The 17,526-nt window shown below is 42.3% G+C and overlaps 1 protein-coding gene across 1 annotated transcript in view; it reads left to right on the forward strand.

Moving 5' to 3' along the window:
• Positions 1-17,526, forward strand: part of LOC142761325 (uncharacterized) — a 105,818-nt gene that overhangs the window by 40,996 nt on the left and 47,296 nt on the right. Inside the window, exons 2-3 of the mRNA XM_075864512.1 lie at positions 15,389-15,516; positions 16,321-16,407. Coding sequence (XP_075720627.1) covers positions 15,496-15,516; positions 16,321-16,407 — 108 coding nt within the window. The 5' untranslated portion in view covers positions 15,389-15,495. The remainder of the gene's footprint in view (positions 1-15,388; positions 15,517-16,320; positions 16,408-17,526) is intronic.

Genomic DNA, 17,526 nt, shown 5'->3' on the forward strand with positions numbered 1-17,526 from the left:
GGGTACGGCAATACCCTACATGTGGCTGTTATCAGCTGCCTGGGCATACAGCAGGGCTCAGAGGGGAAAGATGAGGATGGGTAAGCTGTGCGAAGTGGATCAGAGCGAGTAAAACTGGGGTAAATTAAAAATAAAGGGATGGATGATAAATTTGAAAACACTCTTTCATACAGAGCTCTGGTTTTTCGGGACACGTGTCACATTGATATATTGTGTCCTTCCTTATCCCCCTCTTATAGCAGACTCTGCACCTCTTTTGACTTTTTCCCTTCTTGCCAGTTTGGGGAACTTCTCCTAAAAAGTGTTGCCCTGGTACGATGCCTGTGGCCCCGCTTCCAGAAGTACTGTAAGGCTTCAGGACTTGATCTGACAAGTCCACCCCTCCCATGTACCTATTGTAGTCCAGGATGCAGTCTAGTTTGGGGGTCCCTGTACTGGTACCTCGTACAGGTACATGGGTACTGGTGTGGCATCTCCCTGGTCTTGTACTTGACACACAATATGTTGCTGCTAGATTGTGCCCTGCTCTCACCCCTTCTGAGTGTTTGCCCAAGCAGAGTCTTAGGGAGGCCTCTCAGATTTCTTCTAGCAGTGGCGCATGCCGCAGGACTTCTGGAAGCGAGGCAGTTGAAGAGTGGGACGCTGGTATAAAAATTATCCAGGTAGAGGTGGTAACCCTGGTCCAGCAGTGGGTGCACCAAATCCCACACAATTTTTGTATTAACTCCCAGTAAGGGGGGGCATTCTGGGGGCTGAGAACTGGTGTCCTTCCCTTCATATATCCTAAATTTGTAGGTATACCCTGATGCACTCTCGCAGCTTATACATCTTCACGCCATACCTTGCCCTCTTACACGGCAGGTACTCGCGGAATTGAAGCCTCCCTTTCAAATGTACCAGGGATTCATCTATAGAAATACACTTCTCGGGGGTGAATGCTGGGAAAACCGGGCACTGAAACGGTCTAATAGGGGTCTCCGTTTATACAAACGGTCAAAACTGGGGTCATCTCGGGGTGGGCACGGCTCATTATCAGTATAATGTAAGAAGCGAAGTATTGCCTCATTTTTATTTTATTTTTTAGTTTCCAGCTCAGTTCTGAAGTTGCTTTGAGGGGCCCATATATTAGACACCCTTATCAAACACCCCATTTCAGAAACTAGACCCCTCAAAGTATTCACAACAGCATTTAAAAAGTTTATTAACCCTTTAGGCGTTTCACAGGAATTTAGAGCAAAGTAGAGGTGACATTTAATTAATTTAATTTAATTTATTAGGCACCATGTCCGGTTTGAAGAGGTCTTGTGGTGCTAAAACAGTGGAAACCCCCCAAAAGTGACCCCTTTTTGGAAACTAGACCCCTTGAGGAATCCATTGTAGTTTTCATGGGGTGCATGCGGCTTTTTGATCAGTTTTTATTCTATTTTTAGGTGGCGTGGTGACTAAAAAAACAGCAATTTTACTATTGTTTTTTATTCAATTTTTTTTACAGCGTTCACCGTGCGCTATAAATGACATATTCACTTTATTCTGCGGGGCGATACGATTACGGCGATACCAGATGTTTATAGTTTTTTTTTATGTCTTATGTCGTTTGCACAATAAAATACATTTTGTAAAATATAATTTATTTTTTGTGTTCCCTTATTCTAAGAGCCATAACTGTTTTATTTTTCCATCAGGAAAGCCGTGCGAGGACTTATTTTTTGCGTAACGAACTGTAGTTTCGATCAGTACCATTTTTAGGTACATGCGACTTTTTGATCTCTTTTTATTCCATTTTTTGGGAGGTGAAGTGACCAAACAATTGTGATTGTGGTACGGTTTATTATTATTTTCTCTTACGGCGTTCACCGCGCGGGATAAATAACGACATCGTTTTGTAGTTCAGGACGTTACGGACGCGGCGATACCAATTATGTATAGTTTATTTGTTTATTTATATATTTTTATTAATAATAAAGAACTGATAAGGGAAAAAGGGGGACTTTTACTTTTATTACTTTTAAATCTTTTATTTTCTTATTTTTACACAACTTTTTTTTACTTTTTCACACTTTTTTTACTTTGTCCCACTAGGGGACATGAGAGCAGGAGGCTCTGATCGCTATTCTAATACACTGCACTACATGCGTAGTGCAGTGTATTAGAGCTGTCAGCTGTTCGCTGACAGCAAGCATAGTGGGTCCTGATTTTGTCGGGACCCACTAGGCTTCCGTCGATGGCGTAGCCAGAGTCCATTGTTAGGATTCTGGTTGCCATAGTAGCCATCACGGCCCGCTATCGTGTAGCAGGCCGGCGATGGCAGCTTAACCCCTAAGAAGCCGCGATCGCTATTGAACGCGGCTTCTAAGGGGTTAATCGGCGGGGACCACCGCGATCGGTCCCTGCACACTAAGCTGTGATAGCCTGCTGTCGGAAACAGCAGGTATCACAGCTCAGACACGCGCCGGGGAAAGATGGCGCCGTGTTTACTCAGGTCAGTAATAGTACTGACCTGAGCGCGAACGTTCTACTTAGCAGGACGTACTATTACTGACCTGAGCGCGAAGGGGTTAATGAATCAAATGGAACTCCTACTTCAGACCCAAAAAAAATCAATACCATATTAAGTAAGTACTACCAAGCCCTTTACTCAGAAACACCCATAGATCTCCAAAAAGGGAGGGAATTTTTGGAGAAGGTGAAGCTGCCAGGGCTCACCCAGGAGCAAAATGGTCACTTAAGCGCAGAGATTACATTAGAGGAAGTCTGGAGCGCCATTAAGACCTTATCTAACGGAAAGGCCCCGGGTCCGGATGGATTCACAGGGGAGTTTTTTAAATCTCTGAGAGAGGAAATCAGTCCTACCTTGGTGGCATACTATAATATTTTACTAGGCACGGGGGCTTTACCAGCAGAGGCTAAAGTAGCGCATATAGAGGTGTTACCCAAGAAGGGGAAGAATCCTCTTGACCCGGGGTCGTACCGTCCCATTTCGCTGATAGACCAAGATCAGAAATTGCTCACAAAAATTCTGCCTAATCGGCTGGCTATGTATCTACCCATACTGGTGGGAAAGTCCCAAGTAGGATTTGTAAAGGGCAGGGCAGCAGTGACAAATTTACGCAAGGTGTTGACGGTGCTAGAAACAGTCAGGCATGATCCCCAGCCAGGTACCAGGCCGGCACTTTTAGCGCTAGACGCAGAGAAAGCCTTTGATAACATACAATGGGAATGGCTGGGGATGGTGCTAGACAAAATGAACATTCGGGGAGACTTCCGGGTCTTCCTGAAGGGAGTCTACAATGGCCCGCAAGCACGTGTTCACTCCTCAGGGTTCCTATCAGATCCCTTCCAATTACATAAAGGAACACGACAGGGTTGCCCCCTATCACTCCTGTTATTCAATCTGGCATTGGAACCTATGGCTAGATACCTGGAGGAATCGGATATGTTTAGAGGCATTCAAGTAGGGTCTTGTGCAGTGAAATTAGCCCTGTTCGCTGATGATGTCATACTTTTTATGTCGAATCCTCAAGAGCATTTAGGGAAGGTTTTTCAATTTTTACAGGAATTTGGACAATGTTCGGGATATAAAGTCAACATAGCTAAGAGCGAACTGCTGGTGTTGGGCAGGCCATTGCCTAAGACCTTTTGGCAATCCTTGGGTTGCGGGATATCACCGGTTGAACACTGCATTACTTATCTGGGTATCAAAATAGGGAGGGCACCAAACACTCTGTATGGCCTAAATTATCCCCCGTTAATTAAAAAAATACAAGCGGAACTCACTAGATGGGGCCAATTGCCGTTGTCCCTCCTGGGAAGATGCCATCTGATTAAGATGGTTAGTTTCCCCAGATTGCTATACCCCTTTCAAACACTTCCTCTATTATTAAAGCATGTGGATGTCTCGAAACTGACGGCTTCATTCACTAAATTTATATGGGCAGGAAAAAGGCCGCGCATAGCACTTACCAAGCTTATGATGGGTAAACAAGAAGGGGGTGTGAACTTTCCGAATGTCAGGGGTTATAATGTGGTTTGTCTTTTTCGCCATGTAGTAGATTGGCTTCATGAAACAAGCAATTATTCCAATTTAGATCTGGAAAGGGAGTATGCCTCACCCTGGAACCTAAAAGCTTTGTTACATTGTAGAGTTGCTTCTCTTCCGTGCCGTCTCAAAACCTCCATTGTATTGAGAGATACAGTTCTAGCTTGGAAAGTGGTACGTAAACAGTTTGGGCTGCCTCACCTAGTCTCGAAATATATGCCATTAAGCGGACATCCAGAGTTTTTACCGGGAATAGACAAGGGGGACGGAATTGCCTCATGGGGGAGGGTAGGCATGGGAAATGCAGGGGATCTTATGCACACAGGGGAAAAGAGGTGGTTAACTGGGGAGGAAATCACCACTAAACTCAGACACATAGCAGGGAGGGTCAATTTTTTGCAAGTACTTCACGTACGAGCATTTTGCACCTCCAGGCTCAGGGATTTGAGTAAGGAAGCTACCTCGCACACTCTGGATGAGGTCATGGGTCCAACAACTGGGCGGGCGACCATTTCGGGGCTGTATGGAGCATTGAGAGATGGTTTTGTTCGGCCGCAATCAAGGATTAGTTTTAAAAGCTGGGAACGGTGGACTCAGGATCCAGGTATAGGAGAGATCATACTGGGGGGTTGGGAGACGGTACGGAAGAGTGTGATAAATGAGAGCTGGAGGGAAACCTATTTTAAGTTGATGCATGCAGCTATATATGGCTTTAATATTCTGCCTTCACAATCTTTCCCTGACCGCATTACAAGTTGTCCCAAGTGCAATACACCACTGACGAATTTGTGGCATGGAGTGTGGGGGTGTGTACATATGAAACGATTTTGGGGGATGGTACAGAAATATATTGAGGACCATTGGAAAACGAATCTCCCAATGACGCCGCAAGCGCTACTATTCCATCAGGCGCGGCCGCCGGAGGAAGAGGGTGTTCGAGGAGTGAGATCACCTCCCGTGCTGGTGCACACGGTTCTACTGGTAGCCTTGAGATGCCTCCTGAGTAAATGGCTTGAGGCAGACATGCCGGGATTAGAAATGATTGTGTCGCGGCTGAAACAGTTATTGGTTCTTGAGAGGGTGGAGGTGGAAAGGCGGAAGGAAACGGGAACCAAGAAGCTATTTGACAAGTGGCAAACATTCATAGAATCGCAATGTACAGCAGCCGAAATAGTGGAAATTGTTAGGCCCTTCCAGTACACAAAGTGGTATTGTACACAGCTCTTGGCAGGCACTTTAGGGGGGTTGCAACTCTGATCAGCTGGGGGAAAAAGGATGAGTAGAAACTTATTAATGACCTAGGTCGTGTTGGGGTTGGGGGAAGTCATGCTTTCGGTCCATCTGAAGATAGACAATTATGCCATGTTCATATGTTTGTATGTTTATGTGTTATGTTGAATTTAATTCAAAGTTAATTTCATGAAAGTAGACTGCTGCGCACTCATGATGTAACTTTTACGTGAAATGTTTGTAAGAAAATGTGAAAACTGATAATAAAAAGGATATTTAAAAAAAAAAAGAAAGAAAAACAATACACACACATACACAAAAGTTTAAAACCACATTGATCATTTCTGACAATAGAGTCAGAAAGTCTTGTTGCCTATTAAGGTAACTTGGAGTCTGTGGTGAAAGAATATTCTTTGTCAAAAACAAACCTGTCAGTTTTTAAAAGCACTGTCCACAAGGGTGTGTGCATCATAGAAGCAGAACATGCGACTACTTGAAAAGAAGGGGCGCAATTCTGGTTGGTCCCATCCATTTGCTACTAGGTGGTGAGAACATGTGCACAAACTTACATAGCAATTGCATTGTATGCAAGCAAGGGAGTGGATAACTGACTAATGGTGGATTCACACGCGGCAGATCTTTTTGCAGAAATTTCCTCAATAGAAAATCCGTTCCATTTATCAATATCGGATTGTTTCTGTAGCCGGTGCTTGGATTTATGCAAGATCCAATGGAACTGATTTTCAGTCGCAGAAATCACTGCAAAAAAAATGTTGCGTGTGACTGCACCCTTATGTAGCGCAAACACTGCGTAAAAATGTCTGCCAATTTTTTTTGTGTGAAACTTCTGCAGTGTTTAAGCTATGTGTGAACGTACCCTCAAAGTGAATCTACACCTTTTATCATCATGTTGTATTTAAAGAGGCTCTGTCACCAGATTTTGCAACCCCTATCTGCTATTGCAGCAGATAGGCGCTGCAATGTAGATTACAGTAACGTTTTTATTTTTAAAAAACGAGCATTTTTGGCCAAGTTATGACCATTTTTGTAGTTATGCAAATGAGGCTTGCAAAAGTCCAAGTGGGTGTGTTTAAAAGTAAAAGTCCAAGTGGGCGTGTATTATGTGCGTACATCGGGGCGTTTTTAATACTTTTACTAGCTGGGCGCTCTGATGAGAAGTATCATCCACTTCTCTTCAGAACGCCCAGCTTCTGGCAGTGCAGACACAGCGTGTTCTCGAGAGATCACGCTGTGTCGTCACTCACAGGTCCTGCATCGTATCAGACGAGCGAGGACACCGGCACCAGAGGCTACAGTTGATTCTGCAGCAGCATCAGCGTTTGCAGGTAAGTAGCTACATCGACTTACCTGCTATCGCCGATGCTGCTGCAGAATCAACTGAAGCCTCTGGTGCCGGTGTCCTCGCTCGTCTGACACGATGCAGGACCTGTGAGTGACGACACAGATCTCTCGAGAACACGCTGTGTCTGCACTGCCAGAAGCTGGGCGTTGTGAAGAGAAGTGGATGATACTTCTCATCAGAGCGCCCAGCTAGTAAAAGTATTAAAAACGCCCCGATGTACGCACATAATACACGCCCACTTAGACTTTTACTTTTAAACACACCCACTTGGACTTTTGCACGCCTCATTTGCATAACTACAAAAATGGTCATAACTTGGCCAAAAATGCTCGTTTTTTAAAAATAAAAACGTTACTGTAATCTACATTGCAGCGCCGATCTGCTACAATAGCAGATAGGGGTTGCAAAATCTGGTGACAGAGCCTCTTTAAGGTCTAAAATTCAGTGCTGATTCCTTTCTTCATATATTTTTATACAGGTCGAAGCTATGTTTTTCTAATACCGAGCTGCACTCCTGTAAAATGTTTTATCTTTGCCCCTGTTTGGAAAAAGTACATCCGATAAAAGTTAGGGCAGGTAATCCTTTTTCTGGGCGTTTTTTTGCCGAACTATCTTCTCCGTTCTGGGCCGCCGTTATGTCATATGACAGTACTTTCTGAATCGTACAGTGTTTGCTGCGTGGACTGGAAGTCACTTTCTCTATGCAGGTTGGCTATCCATAAAATAATTGATGGTGACATTTACAAGACTTATTGTTCTTATTAGCATCATTGGCTTTTCTTTGGATTTTCACACGTTTTCCAAATTTGTTCCCCAAAATAAAGCCATGAACTTTCCTATGAACTAAGAACATATTGTAATTGCTGTTTATACAGCTATAAAGTGCCCTCTGTTTCGGTATGATACAATGAATGTAGAGGTAACCCACCGCAATCTATAATTATTGTTCGACAAGGTATCTTGTTACTCCTTAGGAATTAACGTATAGTATTCCAGGCTTATACTTCAGCCAGTCTCCTGGCTCTAAACCAAGACAAAGTGATCATAAAATAAATCTTTTTTAACGTGAGCTGGTAAACTCATGGTTAACTTATCAGATCTTATACAGTGTCTGAAACCACAGGCCTTGACAGATCGCTCATGTTAGACCATTTTTGTTCATTCATCATCCTGTGTCTGGGCAGAGCTTTACACTTCAGACATGGGTGCTTTGTGTTCCAGATTCCATTGTAAGCAACTATTAACCTTTCACGAAAAGCATTGAAAACATTTGGAGATACTTCTGAAGAATAGTGCACAAAAATGTGCTGCAAACTTATAAAAGCATAGTCTATACTGCAACCCAATATAAACACTTAGCAATAAGAATTTTGTTTTCTAAACTTTATATAAAAAAAGTTGGCTACAGCACTTGGGCATTAGTTTTTATATAATCCCTCTAAACAAAGTTTCAGAAAATATTGTGAAAAGATTATAATTTTTAGTGCTCTTATTTAAGAATTATAGTCTTCAAAGCCATTTCCTAATATTTAGTGAAATACAGAATGCCCCCATAGTTTCCATCCCTTTCACTGATGAAGGCTCACAAGTCTGGAACAGCTGTATACTATCTGAAATAAGTGGCTCTATAAATATGGCCTGCACCTCTGCTGCACAACGGAAAATAAATGATTTGCATAGCTCCACCCACAATCTAGAAATAAAGACTAAACCCTGTGTTTTGGGTATTTGTGATGGAAGTAACAACATACAAATATTACCCCTTAGGGTAGATTAGAGGGTAACACCTAATATTTTTAACGGGCTTAAGGCAGGGGTTGGCAACCCATCGATCATGATCGACAGGTTGATCGCCGATGGGTCCCGAGTCAATCGCGGGCCAGGAGCCTGCCGCTCAATCACCTGTCCCCTCTCTATCACCTGGCTATGTGCAGGCTCATCTCCCTGCTGCATCCCTATACTCTCCTCAGTATTGGTCTGCTGTTCCCCCTGCCCTTGCACGCTGGGGGGAGTTTTCCTCTGCCCCTCCATGTCAGGGCATCGGCGTCATGGAGCACGGTGCTTGCAGTGCACCATTGAAATGACAGCTAGGACTTCCTGCTCCTTGTAAGCTTAAGAGCTGCACCCACCCGACACAGCCTGATTTCCCTAGCGGCGCCGACAGGGGCCGAGGCACAACCACAGGGGCATAATAGACCACAGCAGGATGGAACAGAAGAACAGGGAAGACAACAGACAGCTGAAACATGTGGAAAATAAACCCAAAGGGAGAGAGGCGCAAAAAGCCATGATGACTCCTTTCAGGTTTTTTAAAGGGGCAGTACCATCCCCTTATACGCGGGCCAAGCGCAACTTTAAACGGGTACTCCATTTATAAAGTATTTTTCACCTATCTACTGGAAAGCTGATATATTTTAGATAGCTGGAGGTCTGAACGCTGGGACCACCACCGTTCGCCAGAACTGGGGACTCTTGTCTGGATGTACATGTTGTGTATCTTGCTCGTGACTGTGTCTGGTCAGTATTGTATTCTCATGTATGTTCTGCAGCGCTGAATTTCATTAAAAAAGTAATATCCATCAAGTGACCGTCTCTTTTAAGAACCTACCAACCGCCCCTGAAAATTTACATACAATTCCCCCATGGTTCGGTCCTAATTCGCTACCAGATCTCAAGACCCTCCCATGTGACAACAGTAGAGCTCCACCTCTCAAAGGTTGTTTACTCCTGGAATAATGGTATTATCTGCATTAGTATAGGGCGGGCTAAAGTGTATATATAATTTCATTTTATTTAATCTAACTAAATATGTCCAAAATGCTATGCTGATTATTTTAAGAATATATTTTTATAATGACTGGAGCTACGTTTTTTTCTGATATAGATCTCCAAGTCTCATGCTCCCTTTCAGCCATAGAGTTAAAGGGGTTATGTTGGGACCGAAAAGTATTAGCAGTGTAGTCACTGCAGTATGTGAGTACATTGCTAATATACATTCGTTTCACCCGTCGCACTGATTATGACATTTTAACAAATTTTTACAGCGCTGGTCGGAGGACCGGAAGTCTAGTTGCACAGTCTTCATTCATGATGACAAGACTCTTTTTTTTTTTTTTCTTATTCAAAATTTTTTATTGAGTTTCAGAACACAAAATTACAAAACATAGTGGAGGGAAGGCCTCCACACCATAAATAAAAACGACAAACAAGGTCAGTGGACCAAGATGACAAGACTCTTTGTCATGTGACTGACCCCGCTGTACTCTATGTACAAGCAGTAACCGTAGTACATCGATTACTAAATATATCTCATAATCAGCACAACGAGGGACCGGAATGAATATTAGCAAGTGTAATCACATAATGCAGTGACTACACTGCTAATACTTTTCAGTCCCCACATAACCCCTTTAATGGAGTTAAATCTGCATACAGATTTATAAGGTGGCTGCAGGTGGAAACAATTTTATCTATTAACTCTTCTCAACAGTGCTGTTCCTACACTTGATTGGTCCCCCACAGCCTTTGGGCCCTGTAGCATCTGCTATGGTTGAAGTTATGCCCATGACTTACGCCCCGTTTGGAGAACCCCAGCTCAAATGAAATATTGGCCCTGATATTATTAGCATGCTGCTGTTTCCGTCAAGTCCACCAGAGCCTCTCCAACTGCTCTTCGCTCTGGTTGATAGAGGAAAGAGGTATCAACTCATGGAACGCCCTCTATGACATCCGCATGCCCTACTGGGCTATTTGGAAAGGAGTTTTCCAGTTGGGACAACCACTATAACAAATAGATGTGGGTTGTTGTGATGTTCTGCACTTATGTAAAAGATAAGAGGCATTACTAATCCATTTATTTGAAATTGTCCCCAATGTTTACAGTTCTCAGGGCCTCTTGCCCAAGAGGAGAAAATGCAGTAAATTCTTTGATACGCTCATTCTCTTTTGTGTGTGGATGCACACACAAACTCTTAAACTTTTTGTATACACAAGAAAGTGAATTCAGGAAGTGTGCCAGCCGGTGATTACAGGATTCCTTGCAAGTTATTGTCCAGTTAACTGGAGCTCTGGAAGTTGATGGTAAATATTGTAGCGCTGGGTGACATTCCTGACTGGCACTGCGTTACTCAGGGATATGATTATTTGGATTGTCAGTGAGTCATGTTGTACATGGTGTCTTTCAGAGATGTAAGTTGAATCTCCTGCGTCCCAATACAAAATCTGTAGCAGGGCCCCCACCTATCATATGCTATTTATAACACTGAAGGTGTTTGGGCCCCCTCAGGCTCCAGGGCCCGTCAGTGCTTGCTTCCGCTAACCTACTATAGCTATAATGCTGCTGCCTTTGTCAAATGGGTTTTCCAGGTCAATTTTTATTTATTTATTTATTTTTGTTATAAAACCTACTTAAATATATACTGCTTTCTTAGCGATACTCCATCACAATTATACATGTAATCACCACTGTATTGGTGCAGAATCACAACGGGTAATAAATAGGTTATTACTGTATTTTTTTTGTTTTACAAAGTTATTGTCTCAGAAACCCTTTTAATGTGCAGATACATAATCAGAGATAAGAAAAAAAACTGTGCCATGGTCTATGGGATGCCAGATATTGTAGATATATGGTATTGCTTCTTTGTGATAATTCCTTTGTAATATGGCGCCATATGGAGGCACCCTACGGCTCTGCTGTGTGCATTAGTCTGTAGGCATTGTACACACTATATTTAGAATACAATTTTATCTATATTTAAAAAAAATTAAAGGCTTTACTATTGTAGACAAGTGTAACAAGGATCTAGGAGGTAGTTTAGAGAAGATAGATGTTAGCACTGATATGCCTGAAGACACCATAAGATGTCTCAGCATTTAGCAGCGTATTACACTTTCTGGAGAGGATCATATCACACTCATTACCAGAATCAGATGTGTGATTATATCATGACATGTACATACCTCCAAACTGTCCCAGATTCAGCGGGACAGATTCCGGGCGGTGTTCCGCTGTCCCGGGCGGCCAGGGGTATGTCCCACTGTCAACAGTTGAACACAATGCTGATCCAGGGAACCGTCAGCTTCCTGCTTCAGCATTATTTCCGAGCGGAGGAGCAGAGGGAGCTCCTCCGCTTGCTGAGGACTCCCCGGGCACAGTGCTACTTTAAGCGCTGTGCCCGGGGAAGCCCTTGACGTCACTGTCCATATATGGACATCAACGTCAGTGGCTCCTTTGGTGCGGAATCCCCGTTGCGGACACTCTGGCCTGGGAGTTCCGCTCCTAGAGGTAATCCCTGAGGTCACTGTTCATATATGGTCAGTGAAACGGGGATTCCACTCCAGAGGAGCCACTTACGTTACTGTCCATATATAGACAGTGACATCAGGGGTTTCATCTAGGAGCAAAATCCCCGGCCTATGCTCTGACTGGGGATTCCACTCCTAGAGGGAGTCCCAATGGAGCTATCTTCAGGAAGGGGGAGTAGCGCTATCTACAGGGACGGTGGCGCTATCTTCAATGGAGGTGTGGCACTAACTACATGGGCACTGTGGCACTATACAGGGGCACTATCTACATGGGCACTGTGGCACTATCTATGTGAGCACTGGCTCTAGGGGCAGCTAAGGGTGCATTATACTGTATGGGACATCTAAGGTGGCATTATACTGTATGGGGGCAGATATAGGGGCATTATACTATATGGGGCATCTGTGAGGCATTATAATGTATGGTGGCAGCTAAGGGGGCATTATACTGTATAGGGGCAGCTATAGGGGCATTATATTGTATTGGAGAGCTATAGGGGCATTATACTGTATGGGGCAGCTGTGGGGGCATCCTACTGCATGGGGCATTATACTCTATGGGGGTACCTCTGCAGCATTATGCTGTATGTGGGCAGCTTTGGGGGCATTAAGCTGTATGGGGCAGCTATGTGGCATTATACTGTATAGGACAGCTATGGGGCATTCTACTGTATGGGGCATTCTACTGTATGGCACAGCTATGGGGGCATTATGCTGTATGGGGCAGCTATAGGGGCATTATGCTGTATAGGAGAATTTGTTTGGGCATTATACTGCATGGGAGCATTTGTGTGGGCATAATATTGTAGGAGTATCTGTCCGGGCATTATACTGCATGGGTTTATCTATGGGGGCATTATACTGTATTGTGGCAGCTATGGGGGAATTATACTGTGTGGGAGGCACTATGGGAAAATTATACTCTGTAGGCTGAACCGGGTGTGTATGGGCGGGGATTGAGTGGTATTACAGGCTTGACTTAAAAGAAAAAAATTGCCGCGACATGCTACGCGAGCCACATAAATTGTCTCTCTTTGTGATACTTCAAAGTTGGGAGGTATGCATTAATGTCATGATAATACCTTCCTCATACATGCTCTGATAATTACTTTAATTAGCTGCTATCTTCAGTTGGTATAACACACCGATAAAATCTCTATATGGGAATGGTGCCAGCTACATAGAAGTAGTAATATAGAAGTCAGAGTCTCAACTAGTGCCCATACAGTAATCAAAGGCTTTGCAGCACTATGTACAGGGGGTTGTGTGGCACTGCCTGCAGGTGGTATGTGGCACTGCCAACAGGGGTTTGTTTGGGACTGCCTACAGGGGTTTGTGTGACACTGCCTACAGAGGGGTTTCTAACACTGCCTACAATGGGGTGTATGTCACTGCCTACAGGGGGTGTGTGGCACTGTCTACTGGGGTATGTGAGGCATTATCTACCGGGGGTGTGTGGCTCTATCTACAATGAGTATATGGCACTACCTAGAAGGGAGTGTGACACTATTTACAGGGGGCACACTATTTACAGGGAGCAGTATGAGTGGCGCTATCTACAGGGTGAGTGGCGGCGCCATTTCACTGTTCGTCTCAGGCAATCTCTGTACAGCACTGCAGAGTATGTTGGAACAATATAAACAACAGAAAATAAAGTGTATTTTTGGGCAGATGACTTGTTGTCATGAACAGAATTTACAACTTTAACATCAGATATATAAACATTCACTATATGGCACATTGTGAAACATTTAATAAAATGTGTTTGATAACAATCATAAGATTAATAAACCTTGTATCTGTTTAATTTACCCCCGTTTGACTTCTTATGGACTCCAAAAAGTGATATGAAAAGAGCTATCATCCATAGAGTGGTTTGTAGTTGGGCTGTGTACTTTACAGGGTGTGATAACTGTCACTAGACCAATTTATCAGTCAAGCAAGATATTGTATTTCATGAGCCTGAGCCTTGGTTGAATGATGTCTGCAGATGGAGGAGGTTTGGAACAGAAACATTTAATCCCATTGCAGACAATTATGGTTTACCCTATTAACCCATTCCTGGTTTGAAGGGAATGTGGGCTTGCTGTAAGCAAAGACAACTGGCTTGAAGTCTAATATTTTTCCATTATGATAAACATTTTAACTATGATGTGACTGACTGAGAGTAGGAAACTGTTGCCTGGAGAAGAGAGATGTTTTGTTATAGAATATATATACAGGGGGGTGCATAAGTAGGTATACAGTTTATATAATAGGTAAATATAATATTAATAATAATAATAGATATACAGTTTATATAGTATTTTATAGAATAACACAACAACTAAGTACAATCTGTAATCTGTACATTGCTGTAATCTAGTTTTTACACTATGGCACTAAATTCTTTATTGGCATTCATTTCTTGGCATGCTTCTTTTATTAACTGAATCCTGTTATCAGCCGTGCGAGGTTTTCTTGAATATACCTTATCTTTGATAATTCCCCAAAAGAAAAAGTCCATCGGAGTAAAGTCTGGTGATCGTGGGGGCCATTAAACCGGGCCTCGCCTACCTATCCACCTATTGGGTAATTTTTTGTCATGAAAATTCTGCACCGCTAAAGCTCAGGGAGGAGGGTTCCATCTTGCTGAAGACAGAAGTCTTCATTTTCAGGCTCCAACTGTAATTGTGGCATTACATTTTCTTGGACCACGTTAAGGTTCAGGTCTGAGGTAACCGTTGCATTGTAGAAGATGGGTCCAATTACCCCTTTACATGAAAGGGCTGCCAAAACTGTAACCCTAGGATGATTCAACTGTTCTTGAATTGTTGCAAGGGGGGTTTTCTGTTGAGTAATAAACACAGTTGTGCGTATTAACAGCACCAGAAAGTTTGAAGTTGGCTTCATCGGACCAAGTTATTTTTCTAATAATGCCGTCTGCTTGTGTGTCTTCAAAATTGCCTCACAAAATTGTCATTAGACTGTTTAAAAAAACTCCCCTGTATTTATGCACCCCCCTGTATATCGAAAATCGCCTTCATTAAGAAACTACTAATTCCACCGCCATCAACACTACTGCTAATAAATCATTGTTACTACCACCCCCAACATCGCTACTACTGCTATTACATAATTCATACTACCACCATCGCTACTATTGATATTAAATCATTGTTACACCTACCATCACCACTACAGCTATTAAATAATTGATACTACCATAGTGTGCAGATTCATACCACCATTGGGAAAGGAGGAATGGATCAAGCTGAGCTTGGGTGATACTCTTTACAGGCGCCGTAACAACAACAAGGGCTACGTCTATAGTATATAAACTCGTGAGAGTCATTACATGTAAAATGCAAATTGATTTGGTTTACTAGGTGTTGTACTTAAATGAGCCATATCTTGTTGTAAGTACAACGGTGGAGACCATATTCAGCTAAGTTGTTTCTTGTCTATTCTAGGACCAATGATGCATGAGCGTGAAGAGAAGCAGTATGATCGCTGATCTGGAAAATTTTATTTGACATTTGAAGTAAATATATCCAACAAAACCATATCCGTTAACTTGATGCAAGACATCATTGAACAGGTAGAGTGACTTAAATAAAAAAAATATATTTCTTATAGTGAAAATAAATATGATTTGGATATATATTTAGTTCACCTTCTAAAATCTGTTGGTTCTTCTTAAATATCATCATTCAGCTTACTGTTCCACCTTTATTAAGCAGTTTACATCAGGATCTGTCATAAACTGCGCCACTAAAATGTTGCAAGTGATGACGCTGCAACATTTTAGCGTTAAAATGTGCGACTTTTCTTGTCGCAAATTTGTTGGACAACAAGAAATGTGCCCGTGGTCTCCAAAGGCGATGTAGTTTAAGCCACATTTATTATGTGGAATAGGAAAGAATGCCAAATTTATTAGGAAGTGTGCGCATTTTAATAAATTTTACACAAAACACCCCAACTGCCCCCTTAATTAGACAAAGAGCCAGTCAGTGTAAATGTGGGCCAAACTGTAATATACTCGCCATATAAATAATTGTACCAGTCTGCCAATTCTGGTGACTTGGACCCATGTCAGATCTTGTTTACTTGGGTGCAATAATGTATTGTACTGGACACATGACTGCGGCAGCCAACCGCTGGCCACAGCACTGACGTCAATATGGACGGTATATCACTGCTGTGGCCAGTGTCTCGGTCACATGTCCAGTACAATATGTCACTATGATGCCCCAGTAAATGAGACTTGGTATGGAACCACGGCACCAGTCGCGTGTAATTGACAAAATATACAGTCTCACAGTTTATACCAATAGATGGATTGATAAATGTTCCTGTATAAAATGACTTGTCTGAATTTATATTTACACTAAATGTTTTTAAGAGAGTAGGCGCTCTCCACTCCCAGAAGAATCACGGAAGGAATGGGAGTGGGTCTTCAGATGAAAACATAACTACAAGGAAAATAAAGGTAAAAGTTTATATTTCAATATACACAATGTGATCTTCCATATATGCTGAAGGTCATTGTATAGACCATGTTATTTTTCTCTGAGGTTTCCGCATTGTAATGTCATTAAATAAGAATTTATGACTTTCCATTCATATACAGCCCAGAAAGTTGAAGATAAAACCACACCTCTATCTCCCCTTTCTGTATGACACCTAAATGAGTATGCTTCTTAGGTTTTTAAAGTTTAGAAGAAACCATTTAACATATTACTCATACTTGCCTACTTGGGATGTGGTGTGCATTAGGTACAACAGTAAACAGTGCACTCCCCCATAATGACCGCTACAGTGCCTCCATTAATAGTGCCAGAAGTGTGCTCCCCATTAACAGTGTCAGGAGCCTTCCCCTCATAAGCAAAAGGGCACCAAATATACAATACTGCCAGCAGTGTCCAACTCAAACAATGCCAGCAGACAGCCCGTTATAAACAGTACCAGCAGAGTCCCCCCGAAAAAAACAATACTGTCAGAATAGTTCCACCTTATAAATCGTGCCATTGTAATGTCTTCCTTCATGCAGCCATAGAATTCAATGATAAAAGTCTGGCTGCCCGTAGGTGCCACTACGGGGTGCTCACTACATCCATATTTATACAGCTCTCATTGAAGTCATACACAATATATGTGACCAGCTGTCCAGCTCCACCTAGTGTTCTACTGGGAGTGCAGGACATCTCTCTTATTTCAGGAGAGAATCCTGGATAGTATGAGAATATGGCATTACTATTTATTTAATTAGTATTTAGTATAAATATTCATGTATTATAAAATCATGTAGAATAAGTATAGTCAATTCCTAATAGTCCTGGATTCCCATGGTTCTGTGGATATGATTTTTCTTGCAAAATGGTAAACTCTGAGAATGGAACTAAATGTATTGAAATGTACTGTTAATAATTTGGTGATGATCACAGCAACTGTCAGAACTGATTCTAATCTCTTTAATTCAGACTGAAGGAGTTATATTGACAGCAGAATGGTTTACTACTTTGTAGACAGAATATTAAATAACTTTGCAGGGGAAAAAAAGAACAGAAATGCAAAAAAAATATCCTAATAAGGTTTTTTTTTTTATACT

Source organism: Rhinoderma darwinii, chromosome 4 (genome assembly GCF_050947455.1).
Source record: "Rhinoderma darwinii isolate aRhiDar2 chromosome 4, aRhiDar2.hap1, whole genome shotgun sequence".
Taxonomy (NCBI): domain Eukaryota; kingdom Metazoa; phylum Chordata; class Amphibia; order Anura; family Rhinodermatidae; genus Rhinoderma; species Rhinoderma darwinii.